Here is a 19,640-nt window from a genome sequence, read left to right as displayed (position 1 = left end):
TTACAGAAAAGGAAACTGAGGCCTTGAGAAGGGCAGCGACATGCCACAGGTCACAGAGAGAGAGGAAGCTAAGACACCTGGATACTTAGTGGCCCTGCCTCCGGTTTGTAAAGCCACAATGTTATTGGGCTTAGGTATTCAAACCAATGGTGTCCCTTCCAACGGCCCCCTAGAAGGCTGTATGCTTATCAACAAGGACCTCTCATGAAGAACACTTTTTGAAATGACCTTCCGAGCCAGCATGGACCCCCCCCACACCCGTCCACCCCCCAATCAGGCACAGCTTACTTGCCTACAGAGAACACCAGCGGTGGCTACAAGTCCTTCCCCTCCACGCCCATCCCACAGTCCTGTCTACAGAGCTGGTCATGGGCATAATCACCATCCCAGAGCCCCAGAGGGCCAGGGTGCTGTCAGCGCTGTGCCCACACCCCACGCTGCTCAGCGTCCCTCCTTCCAATCCTGCTACCACATGCTCAGTGACGTCCACACCACACTCACCTCCCCCTTCACTCGTCAGCTCCTGCCCCTGGAGAAAGAACCTTCGACCCTCCTTTTTTTTTTTTTTAATTTTTTTTTTTCAACGTTTATTTATTTTTGGGACAGAGAGAGACAGAGCATGAACGGGGGAGGGGCAGACAGAGAGGGAGACACAGAATCGGAAACAGGCTCCAGGCTCTGAGCCATCAGCCCAGAGCCTGATGCGGGGCTCGAACTCACGGACCGCGAGATCGTGACCTGGCTGAAGTCGGACGCTTAACCGACTGCGCCACCCAGGCGCCCCAAGACCCTCCTTTTCTTAAAACCACCCCCACCCAACTCCCATCTCTGAATGCATTTCCTCCCATGTCCATTTCATCCCCTCTTGTCAAAGCCACCCCTGACTGCGAGTGACACACCCTGACCTCTCTGCCCCGTTTGATCCCCCGGGGCTGCTCCCTCATCCCGGGTTTTTTTCACCCCCTATAAATGTCCTACTCATAAATCCTATCTCCAGGCCTCAGCTCTGCATCCCTGCTCGTTCCCACACCTCTCGCACTCATGGTCCCCACACACAGCTGTAAAGCCAGCATAGCTCGGAGCCTGGCCCACAACGGGGACTCACCTGTTCATTGAGGGAATGCATATTGGTTAGCAGCCACCTTCTCGCTGGTCTCAGAGGGGCTGGCCCCCCATTGCCCTGCACAGTCACCCAAGTGGCCTTTCTAAAGCTTAAACTGACCACTGCCTAAACCTCGGCTGTTGTTGTTCCTTGGCACCCGGGGACAAAGTTCACGATCTCCACCGGGCCTAGGGGCCTGTCTCCAACTGCAATTTCACAGCAGGGCAGGCACACATGCCCTTGAACATGCACTCACCACATTCATCCCCAGAGAGCGCCCATCAGCCAGTACCTGTGTGTCATTCACCTTTGCACCCCAGGACTGGCACCCTGCAGGTGTTTGCTGAGAAGACAGACAACTATCAGAGCTGTAAAAGGTCTCAAGGACCACATAGCTCAAAGCAACTCAGAGAGGTTGAGTAAGGGGCCCAGAGTGACCCAGCCCCAGGCAGTGATGAGGCAACAATCTCCCGTCAGTCAATTCTCCAGGGTCAGGAACCAGACCAATCCTCTGGAAACGTCACCTGGAGCCCCACATGTACGCATGCCAGAGCTCTAGCTGACCTTGAGGCTGAGCTCCAGTCCATGTAGCCCGAAATCTGTACCCGGCAAGTGAGCCAGGCCTGGCACATAGTAGGACCTCAGCAAAACCAGCTGCTTGATAAAGTCAACCTCTCACCAGCTGACAATTCCCTCCATAAGTTTCAGGGCCGTCTCTAGGCCTTCATCTCTTCATCTGTAGGAAGGCAGCTAACATGGCCTGCAAGTTTCAGTGGCCTGGAGTTGGTCAACCTAACTTGGTCCTTTGCAAACGGGACTGCAGCAGCCCAGATCTAAGCTCTGAGATCCACTGTTAGCCCAACTAATTTTTTGTTAACCTGTTCCCAAATCACTGTGTCTCAAAGGATGGTTCCAGCCAGCCGCAGGCGGCAGAATTACCAAAAGAGGGCTTGTAAAAGCAGAGCCCAGTGGGTGCCCAGGGGTCAGAACAAGTGTCTGAGGGCCGGCCGGGGATTTGCATTTAAGGCGGCGCGTGATTCTTGGGAACAGCGAAAGCCTGACAGCGTCCGACGCTTCCGCCTTCGGACACCCAAGTGTTACTTTCAGACCTCGTTTCGTTTGGCAGTAAACACACCAGGTTTCCATTACTCTAACAACACACAACTTAGTTCCTCAGAAGTACTAGCTACCGCGAAGAACTCAGCGAGGTTCGGCTACCCGCGTCCCACCCTTTTGTCTCGGGGGCGGTGGGGGGGGAAGGGGCGCCGGTGCGGAAGGTGGGGCTCCTGCTTCGGCGTCCAGCCCTGGTCCTCCCGACTCACCCACTCCCGGCCCGAGGCCGCCCGGGGCTCCAGTCTGCGGCCAGGGCCGTGCGGGTCGGGGCGCGCCCCATGCTACTCACCCTCGGCAGCTGGGGCCCGGGGCGGGGGGGGGGGGGTGCTGCGGCGGAGCGGCGGCGGCGGCGTCAGGGCCCTCGCCCCGCTACCCTGTAACTGGCGGCGCCGGCGCACCGCGCGCTCTCCGCGGCCTGGAGGGGAACGACTGGCGGGCGGTTCGGACCGGGTCTGCGGGCTGGCCCGAGCGCGCGTGTGCAATCCTGCACTTGGTTCACTGCTCCCACGTGTGCACGGGGCCCGGAGCGCGCCGGGACCGCCGGTGCTCTGCCCACCAGGCGCCCCGAGGATCTGGGACGCGGCCCATCCCCGCGAGCCCCGGCAGGCGGGCCCCGGCGCTCCTACGTTGCCACCCAGAGAGGGGTCCGCCCTCGGCGCGGGCGGCGGGGCCGGGACGGCGCTGCGGGAGGCGGGGCCCCGAGGGATGGCCCCGGGCGCCGAGATAAGAGTGCGGCCGGCCGGGGGCTGAAGGGGGTTCCGCGATGTCGCTAGCGCTGCTGAGTCTGGCCGCGCTGTGCTGGGGATTGGTGTCCACGGAGCCGGTAAGCCTCCGCCCGCGCCCCTTTCCCACGTTCCCTCCCTGGAGCCCCGACCCTGACGGCGTCCGACGCCCCATCTCATGCTTGTTCTCCGAGAGCGCCCTGGAAGGGGCACACATGCGCCCTCTGGGTCAGCCCGACACGCCGTCCTGGGCTTCAGGCTCGAGTCAGGGGCGTCGGAATCAGAGGGCCCCGGACTCAAATGCCAGCCGGTGTTCTGGATTCGGTCATTTATGCTCACTGAGGCTCGGTGTCTTCATCTGTAGAAGGAAGACTCACTTGGGTCTAGTGAGGAACAGCGACAGGGCTTGCAAGGCAGCAGCAAAGAGCCTGGCACATGGTAGGCACTCAATATTGTTAACTGTTACGCTTGCAATCGTAAGCCCACTTTTGGGTACAAGAACTGCTTCTCGGGGCGCCTGGGTGGCTCAGTCGGTGAAGCATCCGGCTTCGGCTCAGGTCATGGTCTCGGGGTTCGTGGGTTCGAGCCCCGCGTCCTGCTCTGTGATGCTAGCTCAGAGCCTGGAGCCTGCTTCAGATTCTGTCAGTCTCTCTCTCTCTCTCTCTCTCTCTCTCTCTCTCTCTCTCTGCCCCTCCCATACTTATAGAGAATATTCTCTCTCTCTCTCTCTCTCTCTCTCTCTCTCTCTCTCTCTCAAAAATAAATAAACGTTAAAAAACAAAACAAAACAAAAAAAACCCTGCTTCTCCATTACTGCTTGCCCTTTTTTGCCATGTTGATTGATGCTGTGCTAGGGTACCATGACCCGGAGCTAGTAATCTGTTGAACTCTGACAGGTTTCCTTTTCTCCCCAGTGCCTCGAAGGATTGAGGGAATCTTTTGGGTCACTAGTGAAGAAAAATCTTCTGAAACAGCATTTGAAACTATATCCCTGCTCTCTTAGCATAGAGCGTAAAACATGGTGGTTACTTGTTCATGATTATGGAAAGATGAACCCCGATCATGTGCCCTGGTGCCTCCAGCTACTCTCCTTGTTGCTTTGCTTCTTCCTAAAATTTGTCTCACCAGCCCTTTGACAAGAACTCAACTCCCACTATGGTGTCTTATTTGTTTAAAAAAATGTCTGATATTACTTGGAGTTCAGCTTTAAAAAGACAAAGATGAGGGACTAACGATTTCACCCAAACCCATATTACTCAAACCATCAAAAGTTTTACCTTCTGTCTTACAAGATGTTTGGAAATGTACAGGCTGAGAGGGATCAGACTCCAGAGCTGGTTGACTTTTTTTTTTTTTTCCAACGTTTTTTATTTATTTTTGGGACAGAGAGAGACAGAGCATGAATGGGGGAGGGGCAGAGAGAGAGGGAGACACAGAATCGGAAACAGGCTCCAGGCTCCGAGCCATCAGCCCAGAGCCCGACGCGGGGCTCGAACTCACGGACCACGAGATCGTGACCTGGCTGAAGTCGGCCGCTTAACCGACTGTGCCACCCAGGTGCCCCAGAGCTGGTTGACTTTTATTGTATAGGGTCTTGTCACTGGAACTTGCTGCTGCCTGAAAGTTAAATATTTTAGATCCAGTATTTTCTTCCAAAACAAAAGTACTGATTATTTGTTTCTTAAAATGACATGAGCCATTAACCCTAAAGGATTTAGTACTGGCCTTTTTGGGCACTAGTGATCAAGAGTTTTTAAAAACTCTTTTCAAAAGATAACATGATGAAATCACAACTGCTTTTTGATTTTCTGAATAGCTAGCTCAGGTGAGTCCTTTTGTATCAGAGGAATATTTTAAAGACACTGGGACAGCACCTTGGATTGCATTCATAACTTTCTTCCATTTATCTTCTTGGCACAGCTAGTCCTTAACCTGGAGAGAATCAATAGGTTCTCTGGATGGTCCTCAAAATCTACACTTGAACATTAGAGTGGGAAGGGGTCTTTATGATGGTCCAGATCACCCCTGCTTATAGCAGGGAAAGGGGGTGAGGCACAGACAGGAGTGGAGACCCAACTCTAGTTTTTAAGTGTGGCGATGAGCAGGTTTGAGGATCTAAGTATATTGATAGCTAATCTAAGGTCTATCGTAGCCTACGATGGGCCAGCTTAGTCTCCCCTAAACTGAAGTGGAACCAGCCCAACTTTTCTCTGAAAGTTTGCCACTTGTATATTCGTTTTAAGAAAAATATGGTGTTTTGTCTAATTTGGCAAATGAAGGCTTATGGTTTGCTGACATTCAACACAATACTTTGTTTCTTTCTCTCTTGCAGACCATTCAGTGTGGCTCTGAACCTGGTAGGTGTGCTAGGGAATGGGTATTTGGGGCTTTATACTGACAGAACAGTGGACTTTTAGAGGGCCCAAATCCAGGCAGTGGGTCATTGGAGACCAGGGAGAGGGTGAAACATTGCTTTGTTAGCCAACGTGGATGAAGCCTCTACCCAGCAAGGCAGAGCTCCCAGTGTTTCAGATGGGCTGGCTTCCTGGCCAGTAAGAGGGGCACAGGCAGGGCCGGAATCCCCGTTCATGGTGGAAAGTGAAGTCTGCCGCTCTGGGAGATCAAGTGCTGTGATAAGGAGGTCACTTACAGTGGAGAACAGGAAGCAGCTGTCTTAGAGAAGGAGGACTGTTTGAGACGGTAGCCTTTGAAGAATGAGTGGGCTCCTGCCCAAGAATTGTGGATGGAAAAAGGTGAGCTGGAGGAGGGTTGGGGCCACCAGTGATTAGGAAGTGGGAGTTGTGTGGGCCAGCTGGCTGAAGTCCAGGCTGATACATGAGGGACAAACATGTCAAATTTGCTAAATACATCCTTAAGTGCACAGGCGCATGGGGTGGTCCCAAGTGCCCTGTGGGGTGGGGCCGGAAGGTTACCAATCTCCTTGGCCATAGATCAGCCAGCACTAAGAGACGTGTGCTGCCTTAGCAGGAAGAAGAGATGAATAGGGAGCAAAGGATGGATCGGGGTGGGCCACTCAGAGGAGATAGCGTTGGGTAGGGCCAGGGAGGAGAGCATCTTAGGCAGTTTTGCCTCTTCCCAGGACCGTCTCCAGAGTGGATGGTCCAACACACTCTGACCCCAGGAGACTTGAGGGACCTCCGAGTGGAACCTGTTAGAAGCAGAGTTGCAATGGAGGACTATTCAATTTTGATGAATGTGAGCTGGGTACTCCGGGCAGATGGTAAGTCTGCATCAAGCAATAAAGTATCTACTAAAGCAGAAAAGTGCAGATTGTGTGACCCATTAATTCCACCGCTGGCAGGAACCAAACAGAATACTGTAAATACACAAGTGCACCAAAAGCCACATACTGTGGTCCCCCCTTATCTGTGGTTTTACTTTCCATGGTTTCAGTTACTCACGGTCAACCAGAGGCTGGAAGCAGACGGTCCTCCTTCTGACGTATCTTCAGAAGGTCCATAGTAGCTTAATGCTATGTCAGCACCAACCACATTCACCTCACTTCACCTCATCACATAGAAGATGGACGAGCACAGCACAATATTTTCAGATAGAGATCACATTCACATAATTTTTATTACAGTCTGTTGTTATAATTGTTCTATTTTATTATCAACTATTGTTAATCTCTTGTTGTGCCTGATTTATAAATTAAACTTTATCATAGGTATGTGTGTATAGGAAAAAAATGTAGATAGGGTTCAGTACTCTCCACAGTTTTAGGCATCCACTGGGGGTCTTGGAACATATCCCCTGTGAGTAAGGGGGTGGGGTGCTGCTGTACTAGATTATTCTTGGTAGCATTATTCATAACAGCCAAAAAATGGAATGCATCAAATGCCTGACAGTAGAATTGGAATCACAGAACCAACCCGATGCAGCAATGAGTATGATGATCTGTCACTAAACACAGTATGGATGAATGAATCTCACAAACATAAGACACCAGATTCCAGAGTCCACATCCACATCTGAATGCAAAACTAAGTGGTTGGAAGCCACAGTAGTGGTTCTTCTTGGGTAGGGAGCAACTGACAGCACGAAGGGCATTCCTGGTGTGTTTCTCAGCCTGGGTACTGGCTACGTGAGTGTGACAACCCATCATGTGGTCTACTTACGATCTGTGTACTCTTTGGTTTGTTATATCTTGTGGAAGAAAACAGAGTAAGTGCAGAGATGATTTCCCTCTCCCCCGCCCCAGCCCCCAACCACCACCAAGTTTAGGAAAAGTGCTGGCTCAGGTACATTTCTGTTTCCCAAATGGCACCATGAAAGTCCTGGCATTTCCCCCAAGGCAGCTTGCAAGTTCTTTCAATGAACCAATCCTGGGGGCCTAAAGCCCATGTCTCTGCTTTCCACCTGCTCAATTCAGTTCAATTCCATCAAGTCAGGAATTCAGGAATGCCAGGCACAGAGAGGTGAGGCGGCCACAGTTCCCACCCAGTAGGGCTCTCAGAGGACGGGGGGAGGCAAGCAGAGGGGCACAGGCTCAGTGTCAGGGGGTCCCAGAAGGAGCTGTGCTCCATCTGAATGGGGTGGAGGCAGCGGGGAGCTGGCGAGGGTCCTCAGGGAGCACTGTAACTAGGTGGTGCAGTGAGGCAGTGGCCCTACACCGAGTACAGAGTGAGCATTTGCATTTGTTAGCTGTTATTACAGGAGAGCTTGGCCTTGAAGGAGTGGTCAGCCTTCCAGGCAGGGAATAGGGGGAGGGAGGGGCAGTCAGAACAGCATGGTTTGGTGATGACACTCTGAGGGGCCTGTTCCTCTTAAAAGACACCCACGGTAGTGCAGAGCCAGAGTCCCCTTTGCAGGATCCTGTGAAATTGAGGGTTACCAGTGAGGAGGAAAGAGCTTGGGTTTTGGAGTTAAATCCATATCTGCCACTGGTGAGCTTTGTAAGCTTAGGCAGTGCTCCCTGAAATCCCCCAAGCCTCACTCACCCTATCTGTAAACAGAGGACAGCAAAGGTGTCTACCTTACAGGACTGTTGTAAATATGAACTGGGATAAGGCATGTAAACCCTCCAGCATCAAGCTGGCCGCATAGTAGGTGCTAAATAAACAGCTGCCTTCTTGCCTGTCTCTGCAGCCAGCATCCGCTTGTTGAAGGCCACCAAGATCTGCGTGACAGGCAAGAGTAACCTCCAGTCCTACAGCTGCGTGAGGTGCAATTACACAGAAGCCTTCCAGACTCAGACCAGACCCTCTGGCGGCAGAGTGAGCGCGCTGAGGCACTTCGGCTAATTGTCGTTAAAGCTCGCCCCTTTGCTTGGGGGGCAGACGTGACGTGCAGTACACACAGGCTACTGAGCGGCCACAGCTTGGAGCCTGGAGTAGGATGCCTGGGTTCAAATCCTATTTTTGGCCACTTCTGGGCTGTGTGCCGTGGGCAAGTCAGCATCTCTGGGCCTCAGTTTCCCCATCCACAAAGTGAGGGGAGCTGAACTTAAATTATATCCTGGCTCTAAAAGTTTACACTTCTCTGATTCTGTGACTTACACTGGGAAATGGTGTGAGCTCTGTTCCCGTAGTAGACATCAGCTGGAGACAGAAGTTTCAGCAGTAGGTAGAGGAATGCAATTATAAATGGGAAGGGCAGCATACAAAGGCACTACATTTCTGCGTTGCAGTGCTTTGGGAATTCAGGGGTTCTTTGCTTTGCCTTGCAGTGGACGTTTTCCTACATAGGTTTTCCTGTGGAGCTGAACACAGTCTACTTCATTGGGGCCCACAATATCCCCAATGCAAATATGAATGAAGACAGCCCCTCCATGTCTGTGAATTTCACCTCACCAGGTAACTCCCTCACTCCTCTGTCATCCTCTGTCTTGCAGGGATGCTTGCTGTCTGGTGTGTGGTTTGGCACAGAGAGGCTGGGGTGCCTCGACAAGGCATTTGGCTTCGCCGAGTCTGGTTTCCTCGTGAGACGCAGTAGTGACTATGCCTCACTCACAGAGTGGGGGAGAGGAGGAAGTCAGATAAAAAGTAGGGAAAAGCCTGTTCCTTTGTGTCAGGCACCAGCTGAGCACCTGACGTGCATCCTGTCACCAAAGCTTCCAACAGCCCTGAGGTTGTTGGATAGATGAAGACATTGAGAGCTTAAGTGACTTGCCCTGGGTTACACACACAGGAAGAGTGAAGCTGACGTCCCAACCCTGGGCCTTCTTGATCAGTGACTTTAACCATCTGCCACTAATGCAGAATGTTGTGGGTACAATGTGGGCTCCAGTGTTGGCTGGCTTCCTCACTGGCTGTGGTGTTTGAGGAGTGGCTGGGTCTCTGAGGACACATGGACCCCAGTCGGCCCCCGGGGCTGTCAGTGAAATGCAGGTGGCACTGGGTTGAACACTGGGTTATTTCCCCTATGCTGCAGCACACAACCAGCCCTCCAGTGTCACACCTTCAGGGTCACACACGGGGCTGCCGCGCGGATGAGACAGGATCGTGTGTCATGTGTAGAGGGGCCAGCATGGTGCCCAGCTACAGTGCTTCCCATGCCACCCTCACCTGGGATGGGTCACCTGTTCTGTACTCCACTCCTGTCCTCTGCCTCTGGCAAGGTGTCCAAGCCAAATGGGGTAAATTTCTGATTCGTTGCTGTTCTTTGAGAGTGTGGTCCAGGGTGTTCTTTTTGCCCCACAACTTACTACATAGTACTTTCCAGCTTTCTTGATGCAACCAAACCCCATTTTAAAAAACATAAATGTCTTATTTTGGAGTAATTTTAGCTTTACAGAAAAGTTGCAAAGATAAAACAAAGAACTGTGTGGATGTCCAAAGGATCCCTATATAGCTCTCAGGCAGTTTCCCCGATCATTCATTCACCTTTGATGTCACCGTGGTACGTTTATCAAAGCTAAGAAACCAACATGGGTACATCCCTATTAACTAAACTCCAGACTTTATTTGGATATCACCTGCTTTTCCATGAATGCCCTCTTTCTGTGCCAGTCCCATTTAGTCCTCGTGTCCCTCGGTCTCCTCTGGTAACAGGTTTGAGTCTTCCTTTGTTCTTCAGGACCTTGACAATCTAGGGTGCCGGCCAGGCATCCTGCAGAACGTCCCCTAGTCTGGGTTTGTCTGATATTTGTCTCCTGATTAGATTGGGGGTGTGAGTTTTTGGAGAGACAGTGCAGAGGTCGAGTGTCCTTGTCCTCGCTTCCTATCAGGGGCGGGTGACATACACACCACGTCACTGGTCATGTTCACCATCGTCACTTGGTTAAGTGGTACCTGCCAGGTATCTCCTTGTAAATCTACTGATTTTCCATTTCTCTACTATGACTTTTTTAAAAAAGCAAATGACTAAATGTCCCCCTATTCTGGGGTAGGGGTGTGGGGTAGATTGAGTTCCACTTCCTGGAAGAGGCGGTATTTACATATATTATCAAACCTTTTCAAAGGTTCAAGTCTTCTCCCGGGGATCATAGATACTATTCTGATAAAGGTTGTATTTAAATTAGACTCTGGTTATCACTTCGTGGGTAGTCTTCTGTTTAACCACCAAATGCCAAATGTTAGCGTCCCATTTAAATTTGCTATCTTACCTCACATCTTGAGTATTCTGGCAGTTTGTTACAAGTGTGGTAAGCATGTGTGCATGTGTGCTTGCTGGTGAGGGAGTGAAGCACTTCCTTTTTTTTTTTCTAATGTAAAAACTTCCATTCAAATCTCCAGGCTGCCTAGACCACATAATGAAATACCAAAAAAAGTGCATCAAGGCAGGTAAGTAAATACATGTTTGCTTTTGTCATTAGAGGAACCTGGAGCCAGCACAACCCAATCCATCTTCCATGAAGAAACTGAGGCCCAGAGCAGGGGAGTTCTGTGTCCAAGTTGCATGGAGAGGGCTGATCCCTGGCCAGCACTCCTGGCCAGCACTGTGCCGACTCAGTCAAGCAGCCTGTCCAGAGAAGGACCCATTCTGAGTAGGTTTAGGTAGTGAGCCAACAGTCACAGAAAAACACCCGCTGTACAAACTGCACTTACAGTGGTGCTGATTGGAGGCCCTTCCTGACTGGAGGGGAATCTGTAAGTCCTTCCACTGACCTCTGGCCCTGGGGGCCCAATGAACCTTCCATTTGGATTAGCAAGCATTCGAGGTAGGAGTGTTAGCTAAAGTAATGACCTCAAAGCATATTCTCAACTTGTGTCTTCACTGGAGTTCACCTCTCACAGGCTAAACTATTAGAATCTGCCTCTACCCTTGGAGTTTTGAAATAAGTATCTTGAGGATAATCAGTCCTAAGTGTCCGATTTCCAAGGATTTCACAAGGGTGCTTGTAAATTTCTGGGTAATACAGTCTTATGATGCTAATGAGGCTAGTGGCACATGAGGGAACCAATCCCCATCTTTTACGCACCCCCAACCCAGCGGGCATCCCTGTGCACCCCATCAGACTGAACTGCACACAGACTCCTTCGTGGAAGGCAGACTTGGAGCTTTATGCTTCCTTTCTTGCCTCCCACCAAAAGAGATCTGGATTGTGGAGGGCACAGTGGGTGTGGGGAGCTCTGAGGGCCTTCCATCAGTCCTAGACACCCCCTCCAAAGACGGTTCTGAGCTAGGGCCTGACATGCTCTCCCCCGTGGGGAAAACACCACACACTCCCATCTCTTCTGTTCCTGGAAATTAACCTGGTACTGATTTGCAAGTCCCAAAAATCAAACAACTGACTTTGTCTCACTGAGTAGGCCTGTCAGGGTATCCACTTGCTCTATAACCTTAAACATGTCTTCTGGCCTGGGGCTCCTCCTCCCCATCCAAGAAAGGAAAAAATGCTGACCTCAACCCTTAACTCAAAATGGATGTTGAGAATTGAAGGGAGTAGTAGAACCCCATCTGTGCCTCCAACACCACCCCCCGCCCCCAGCCCAGGGAAGCTATCTCAGCAAAGTGGTGATATGGGGCCCCTAAACTTTCTTGGGCAGCAGGTACTTTGCGATGCTGGGAGCAAGGACTAGTAAAAGGTACACTGTGCAGAGAGCCCTTGGATGCACGCATGCCAGAGAACTTAGATATGTTTTGGCCAAGCCCTTTGGGAGACTTAAATGAGGGGCAGTTTGCAACACCGTCCATGTGATTCTCTCTGGACTCAGGAAGTCTGTGGGATCCCAACGTCACTGCCTGCAAGAAGAACAAGACGGTGGTGGAAGTGAATTTTACAACCAGCCCCCTTGGAAACAAATACATGGCTCTCATCCAAAATCGCATTGTAATCGGGTTTTCTAACGTGCTGGAGGTACCTCTTCCCTTCGTTTCCTAACACCACCCCCAGCCTTGCTCACCTTGCTGACGAGGAAAATGCAGGTCCCCTAGGATTCCCTGGACAGGCTCTCCATTGTAACGGCACAGGCGGGTAGGTCCCTGATCTAGGTGTGCGGGGCTGTTTTGACTCCTTTAACAAATGAACACAAGTCCCCGGGAACATCCCTGCAACTGTCCCTGGGAATCTAAAACCAACCAGAGGTAGACGTATCCGAAATAGGAAATGAATGCTTATTCACGCAGAGTCTGAGGAGTTGAGTCAGTTTGGGAAGAGCAGTCTTTTCACTGGCAATCTTGGTTCTCACTCCCCTGGCTCATGATTCTCCATGCTGTCTCATTCAATCTGCCCCAGAACAAACCCCCAACGCGAACTTCTGTGGTGATCCCGGTGACTGGGGAGAGTGAAGGTGCTATGGTCCAGGTAAGGCTCACCGAGCCGTCCGCGAGGGCAGGGGCGCTTGGGGGACTGGCTGCTGCTGCACAGGCCACCGGTCACGGGTGCTGATGAGCTCCCACCCCCGGTTCGCTTCTGCCGGCTGCCTGCACTAAGCAACAAGTGGGGAACCCTTGCCTCATTCGTTATGGAGGCAAAGGTGGAAGCAAACTTTCGGGCCATGATCCCTTTTGCTTTTATTAGTGGCTATTGACTTTCCGTTTTAGTCACAGAGCCTCAGAGAACTTCTGAGACAGGAGTACCATTTAATTTTCCCAAGTTTCGGTTTTAACTGCAAAATGAAGCAACAAAGGATTTAAAATCAGAAGGTTTGGGTTTCGAGCAGCGTATGAACTTTGAAGGGCAGCTGCCTGTCCTCTCGGCATGAGTCTAGTCGGCTGGAAAACAGGAAGCTGGCCCGGGCAGATGCTCTCAGGTCTCTTTCAGCTCCAAGTTTATGATGTGGGGACATGGAGGGTCATAGAGGGACACAGCCACACCCAAGGCATAAGGAGCTTTTGTTTTTCATTCCCTGGAACATAAAGGTAGCACTCAGGCACGCCAGAGGGAGCAGATACCTGTCTGCATATTATGACTGCACCCCTTTTCCAGGGAACCAGACTTTCCTAGTCCCGGAGGATATATCTGTCAATAGGAGCTCTACTGCTCCGGGTTTTTTTTTTTTTAGAGGAAATATTTGTATATGTATTAGGCTGTGACCTAACCCTTTTAGATAAGGAAGCCAACATGTTAGCAACATGTACAAAGTTTACATTCACAATTCAGGAGTCAGGTGTTTGGTCTCAGGTTGCTGGTTTGGATTTTAGGGCTTTGTTATGGAAGTGTGACCAAGGCAAAAAATGTGTTTTGTTTTTTTTTCACCCTATTACAATGCTGGGGTGGGGGTGCGGTTCAAACCAGGAGAGAAAGGGGGGAGACATTTTGGTGGGAGTAGGCATTATGCTGAGCTTCTGCTCTGAAGCATGATGCGAGCTTCCCAAGCCTCTTGTTTTTCCCTCAGCTGACTCCGTATTTCCATACTTGTGGCAATGACTGCATCCGACGCAAAGGAACAGTTGTGCTTTGCCCACAGACTGGCATCTCCTTCCCGCTGGATGGTCGTAAGTGCCCAGCCATTTGTGCAGGGTGATCAGAGAGGTTCAGGGCCTGAGAGGCCCAGCAGCACTACCCCATTCAATACGGGCCAGGGTGGGCATGCACCTGCAGGAGGGTGCAGGAGCCCCTGCTGTGTACACGGTGAGGGGCTGGGGTGCAGGGGAAGATGTCCACACCGCCGTGCCAGAGGCCCTGACAGCTGATCGGGAATGGAGGCTTCATTTGCGAATCCACCACGAGATCCTTTATGAAAGAGGATGCACACAAGAAGGGGGAAAAATAAACAGCGCAGAATGGATGTTCATTGTGCTACAAGGACCTACTGAAAAGTCAGTGGCGCTAAAGGACTGAGTCCATGAGGGAATGTGCATTTCACCGCACTGTGATTTTCTTACCAGCCTCAGTGGCCCGGCCTGTTCCTGTAATTTGATATGGTCACTCAGCCACAAATTAGCAATATTGGCCCCCAAAGACACACCTCACTGATGCCTGAGAGCAGCATATTTGGGGAAAATGTCCTTCTGGATTTAGAGATGGTAGTTCTCTTATTACAGACAGACAAATGTTCCCAGAACTAGCCCGGGCTGGAGTCAAAAGTTGCAAAGTGTTACTCTCAGAAACTCAGCCCAACAAACTGACAACCTAGGTGCCTAACAGTCCTGACTTCTGTGTGGGCACAGTGCCTATGGATTCCTGAGCTTACCTGACAGATATTCCTGTGGGAGGTGGCATTACCCACCGTGTTTGTCAGTCTAACAAAACAGCCTTGAAAAATGGCATCTGTGTGTCCCATGTATTAAGTAATCACACTGAGAATAACATCAATTCATCAAAGAACAAAAAACCTGAATGCAAACTCTGGTTACCAGGGTGAAAATGCCTGTATGTAAGTGCAGTAAGAAGCCAAAATGATTTTGGCAGAACTTTCTTAACCTCCTGGGTCCCATATCCCTTTTGAGAATCTAACAAATGGCCTGGACACTCTACGGAAAAATGCACCAATCTGAAGACCCCCTAGAGATCTACTGACCCTTGGTGTTAATAGGAATCTAAACTTCGGGGCACCTGGGTGGCTCAGTCGGTTAAGTGTCCGACTTCGGCTCAGGTCATGATCTCGCAGTTCACGAGTTCGAGCCCCGCGTCGGGCTCTGTGCTGACAGCTCGGAGCCTGGAGCCTGCTTCCGATTCTGTGCCTCCCTCTCTCTGACCCTGCCCCATTCATGCTCTGTCTCTCTCTGTGTCTCTCTGTCTCAAAAATAAATAAACGGGGGCGCCTGGGTGGCGCAGTCGGTTAAGTGTCCGACTTCAGCCAGGTCACGATCTCGCGGTCCGGGAGTTCAAGCCCCGCGTCAGGCTCTGGGCTGATGGCTCAGAGCCTGGAGCCTGTTTCCGATTCTGTCTCCCTCTCTCTCTGCCCCTCCCCCGTTCATGCTCTGTCTCTCTCTGTCCCAAAAATAAATAAACGTTCAAAAAAAAAAAGAAAATTAAAAAAAAAAATAAATAAACGTTAAAAAAAAAAAAAGAAATCTAAACTGCTACAGAGTATAGAGTAAAAATCTTGTTTCCAAATAGGAGATAAATTTGGCTTTGTTTTGCTGAAAGTAAATCAACTTTGTTTTCTCCAGGCAGAAGCATGATGGGTGGCTGGCAGCCTTTACTCCTCCCAGCCCTGCTGGGGGCCACAGCATTGCTGGCGGCTGGGATCTACGTAATATGGAGGCACAGTAAGTGTTATGATTAGTTCTTTAAAGAAACCTGAATGAGGAAATAACAGTGAATTTTTTAAAAGATTCCTCCAGAAGCAGTCATTTTGGCATCAAGGCAAGAGCACTGATGTAATGCCCTAGAACTCTCCAAAAATACTGATAATGATGACTTAGTCACAACCACCAAGGCAAAGCAGGGATGGGGACCTCTCGATCCGGTGACTACCACTGGTTTCATTTTTACCATTGGGGCACCTACAAGCACTACAATGGGCACAAGACAGCGAATAGCGAATTGCATTTTTGCCTGTAACAGGTACTCCAAGCTAGTTCGTACTTTTTAAAAATAATTGTCCCATAGCATAAGAACAATACTCACTTGAATTCGTGTACCTCAGGGTCCTTGCCAACTCTTTAAACATCAAGAACTTAAATACAGAAGTCAGAGTATTTATACAGATACACGCGAGAAGGAAGCCCACTGCTTCTCCTTTTACCCTATGAGTCCTTTGTGATGTTGTGGACAGAACAAGATTAATCTCATAACCTAAGTAAGAAAGCCATGTGGAACCCTGACCTTGGGAATACTTCTATTCAAGGGATATGATCTCGCCTGTATTAGCTATAGTACTTTCATATGTAGTTTCTGTTCTGTAGCACGTACAGAATTCCAGTCAAGTTCCAGCTGAAATGGGGTACCAGTTAACCTAACACAACCACACAAAGACTACCATTTGCAGGCATCAGATGGATCAATTACTGAGTTGACTTAATTCAAAATGTGATGTGAAGGGCACAGGTCAGGTAGCCCTGTTTATATAGGACACTATGTAATACTGGTTAGAACCACCCACCTAAAACAAAGTACCTCCAACCTAAACAGTTTCTGTGACTTCATTTGAAAAGATATGGGTTAAGAAGACTGACGTAGTGATGGGGACTTGAAAATACATCATTTAGAGCATCTTTAAGGTTGTGTTGAGCATCAGTGTGTTTCAGGTGGTATGTTCAAAAGGAACATTGGGGGGGTATTTTCCTTGCTGGCAGTAACAACGTCCCTGGTGCTCAGCCAATATTCCCTCGCTGGGGTTCATTTACTAGTGGTGGTTCAGATTAGAGTGACGGCCTGCTGTGTGCCGTTCCTAGCTAACAAACGCTCTCTTCCCCCCACAGAAAGGATCAAGAAGGCCTCCTTCCCTACTGCCACCCTCCTGGCCCCCATTAAGGTTCTTGTGGTTTACCCATCTGAAATATGCTTCCATCACACAGTGTGTCACTTCACTGAATTTCTTCAAAACCACTGCAGAAGCGAGGTTATTCTTGAAGAGTGGCAGAAAAAGAAAATAGCGGAGATGGGTCCAGTGCAGTGGCTTACCACTCAGAAGAAAGCAGTGGATAAAATCATTTTCCTACTTTCCAATGACGTCAACACCATGTGTGATAGTACCTGTGACAAGAGTGAGGGCAGCCCCCATGAGAACTCCCAAGACCTGTTCCCCCTTGCCTTTAACCTCTTCTGCAGCGATCTGAGAAACCAGACTCCCCTTCGCAAATACATGGTGGTCTATTTTAGAGAGGCAGATACCAAAGATGAGTACAGTGCGCTCAGTGTCTGCCCCAAGTACCGCCTCATGAAGGATGCTCCTGCTTTCTGTACAGAACTTCTCCGTGTCGAGCAGCACATGTGAGCGGGAAAGAGGCTGACAGCCTGTTCCATGTAGGCCACCCAGAAGTAAGGGGCCCTGAAGCCTTCCTACTCCTCCACATTATAGGGGGAAAGCATCTCAGGATTCTAAAGTTTCTGTATGGACTACGTGCAGGGAGGATTTTACATACACCTGCTTTATTTAGCAATAGGAATATAGGGAGGATTCATAACTAAATACATATGCCTTAGCTTAATCAAAACTTTCATGCCAATAAAACTGTTATAAATACTAACTACTGTAGCATTAACTAAAGGACAGAAACTAAATTTATAATTATAAAGCTAAATCAAAATCAAGGAGAGTAATAATGCAAAATTATAACCATTTTGATAATGCAGTGATAAAGCATCTTCCAGCCGAACATCCAATCTTGAACAGTCCATGCACTGTACTGTAGGTAAAACTTTACTTCTGTAACCTTCTAAACTTAATGAGTATCAAATTTAAGAAGGCTTCACTAATTCACTCAACTTCATAGGTGAAAAACCCTCTATTACATACAAAAACTATTTTAAAAAAACAGAATACGGAATAACAAGCTGAACTCATCTCTGCTGGCCAGATAACATAGCATACAGGTAACTGCTCATACTATTTGGCACTTGTATAGGACCTCTCTGAACTAATTCATGACCTGATTCTTGTACAGGTGACTTTTAACATGGACACCAATATACATTACTTGCAGACCTCCTATCAACTTTTGCCCAAAGCTACCTATTAGAGGTCACGTCAAGAGTTCAGTTTCTTGGTTATTATGTTAACTTTTCATGTTCAAAACACAAATTGTTCCTGCTCTTTAGAAAGTTAGCCCTCTTGAAGTAGTCTTTTATAAATCAGTTATAATGGTTTAAATTACCATAGAGTTCCATGACATAGAAATGTATGATATTTTAAGTCTTCCAACTTCTTTCTCTAAAAGCATCTTTTTAATGCAGAGGTTACCAAGGGGCTATATATATTATTTATATTTATGTTATGCCCATTTTTCTAAGATTGCTGGTCTTTCACACATGCAATCCTGTATCTGCTCTAGAACGTGGCTCAGTTTCAGGTGGATGACTGTTAAAATATATTCGTGAAGTGTCAAAACTATCCTTAAAGGGCCATGCCACCCCTTCTAATACATGTCTTATGGATAAAATAAAAACCAAAATAAGGAAGCACAGAGTGAAAACTCACCATGTTCAGCTCCCCAAGCAGATACTTAGTAATGGCTGAGACAATATGTTTAATGTGGTTAAGCTCACTTGTCATGATCTGTTTTCATGGTGCTTAATAAAGTGCTGGTAAAAGAAGACGGACATGGCTTATGTCCAAACTTGGATCAGAAACCACATCTACCAGTTATAACAATATGTTATTATGTAAAAAAAAGATTATGAACAAAACTAACATTTTGCTTTTGGAATTAGGTAGCCACTAATAAATTGTGTTGAAACAGCCCAGATACATAAATAAGATCAATATTGTATATTTTGTTAAAAAAAAAAAAATAAAGAACACATAATTTTCAAATTGAAGGCACACATCTTCAATAGTACCAACATGTTAAAGTTGTTTTCTTATACTGGTGGGCTCTTCCCTGTTCCTGACCTACTGAGCAGGTATGTAAGATGCTTCCAGTTATGCAAATGATCTGGTACCAGCATTTCTCCACATCCTAAGACTTCTAACCACCCTTATTCTCTTTTTCTATATTCCACTCTTCCTTCTATCTCTTATCCATCCCTACTTCTGTCTCTCTGTCCCCCTCCATCTCCAGTTCTGGATGAGCAGATGGTGGGAGCAGGTACCCAGCAGGGGGTGGCAGGGATCCGGCACTCTCCCAGGCCCCCAGGTCTCTGAGCCTCTAGTGCTGTGCTTGCTGACTGACTCCCATCTCCAGACAATGCCTTCTCTTCCTGGGGCCAGGAAGGCTTCACCAAGGCCTGGACCACTGGTGCTACTAGCTGTCTGTACTGAGATTTTGCTTCAGATTGCTCACAGATTAAGGTCAAATAATCGTACCGGGCACAAAGAGCTCCAAAACCTTTCTCTTCGTTCCTCAGGTATAGGAAAACTGGGGGGCTCAATGACTAAGTTAGTAGTAATTACAACAGAAGTTAACTCGAAATTATACCTGAATTATTTCTATTTGGCTTTAGGAAGGAAATGAATTTTCCTTCTCAGTTTTTGTTGTTTTGGTCAGATAATGACGGTTTTCTTTCCCCAAGCCCACCTGGAAGCATGTCAGGTAACAAAAGCCGGCCCACCCAGCTTTAAATCTTTGCTTCTGGAAATCCAAACCTCTATGGTCACTATCTTTTTTGTAATCCAACAGAAAAAAAGAAAAAAACTTTTTTTCTTCTTATTTGGAATTCCGAGAGCACAGAGGAGTCACAACATGTGTGCCTGCTATAACACATGAGGGAAATGGCATGACTGGACAGTTCTCAGGATTCAGGTACA

The 19,640-nt window shown here is 48.8% G+C and overlaps 2 protein-coding genes across 7 annotated transcripts in view; one reads left to right on the top strand and one right to left on the bottom strand.

Moving 5' to 3' along the window:
- The window catches only part of CHDH (choline dehydrogenase), a 40,424-nt gene extending 37,781 nt beyond the window's left edge, over positions 1–2,643 (bottom strand). For 2 of the 4 annotated variants that reach the window (XM_053220358.1, XM_027038992.2), the window contains exon 1: positions 2,505–2,643. The gene's annotated coding sequence lies outside the window, so the exon portion shown is untranslated. Of the gene's footprint in view, positions 1–1,105; positions 2,261–2,504 lie in introns of those variants that run through there. The other 2 variants (XM_053220361.1, XM_053220359.1) reach the window with 2 other exon arrangements.
- Positions 2,194–18,487, top strand: IL17RB (interleukin 17 receptor B). 3 transcript variants are annotated; one of them, XM_015085270.3, is made up of 11 exons: positions 2,194–2,310; positions 5,270–5,294; positions 6,038–6,178; positions 8,047–8,174; positions 8,627–8,753; positions 10,635–10,682; positions 12,057–12,199; positions 12,578–12,646; positions 13,680–13,779; positions 15,400–15,498; positions 16,654–18,487. In XM_015085270.3, exons 3-11 carry the CDS (start codon positions 6,055–6,057, stop codon positions 17,166–17,168), a joined length of 1,353 nt encoding a protein of 450 aa, XP_014940756.1. In that variant the 5' UTR covers positions 2,194–2,310; positions 5,270–5,294; positions 6,038–6,054; the 3' UTR covers positions 17,169–18,487. The 3 variants fall into 3 exon arrangements, with proteins under 3 accessions (XP_014940756.1, XP_026894796.1, XP_053076337.1); XM_027038995.2 differs by lacking the exon at positions 2,194–2,310 and adding an exon at positions 2,924–3,038; XM_053220362.1 differs by lacking the exon at positions 2,194–2,310 and adding an exon at positions 3,045–3,375.
- Positions 18,488–19,640: the final 1,153 nt, after the last annotated feature.

This window comes from Acinonyx jubatus, chromosome A2 (assembly GCF_027475565.1).
Source record: "Acinonyx jubatus isolate Ajub_Pintada_27869175 chromosome A2, VMU_Ajub_asm_v1.0, whole genome shotgun sequence".
Lineage (NCBI taxonomy): Eukaryota > Metazoa > Chordata > Mammalia > Carnivora > Felidae > Acinonyx > Acinonyx jubatus.
This window is presented reverse-complemented; position numbering and strand designations above follow the sequence as displayed.

What these genes read in the sequence shown, in the direction of transcription:
- IL17RB (XM_027038995.2), top strand. Translation starts at nt 2,979, where the DNA reads ATGTCGCTAGCGCTGCTGAGTCTGGCCGCGCTGTGCTGGGGATTGGTG. An exon ending in CTCCTTCCCGCTGGATGGTC is followed by an intron (nt 13,780 to 15,399) that starts GTAAGTGCCCAG and finishes TGTTTTCTCCAG; the next exon opens with GCAGAAGCATGATGGGTGGC. An exon ending in CTACGTAATATGGAGGCACA is followed by an intron (nt 15,499 to 16,653) that starts GTAAGTGTTATG and finishes TTCCCCCCACAG; the next exon opens with AAAGGATCAAGAAGGCCTCC.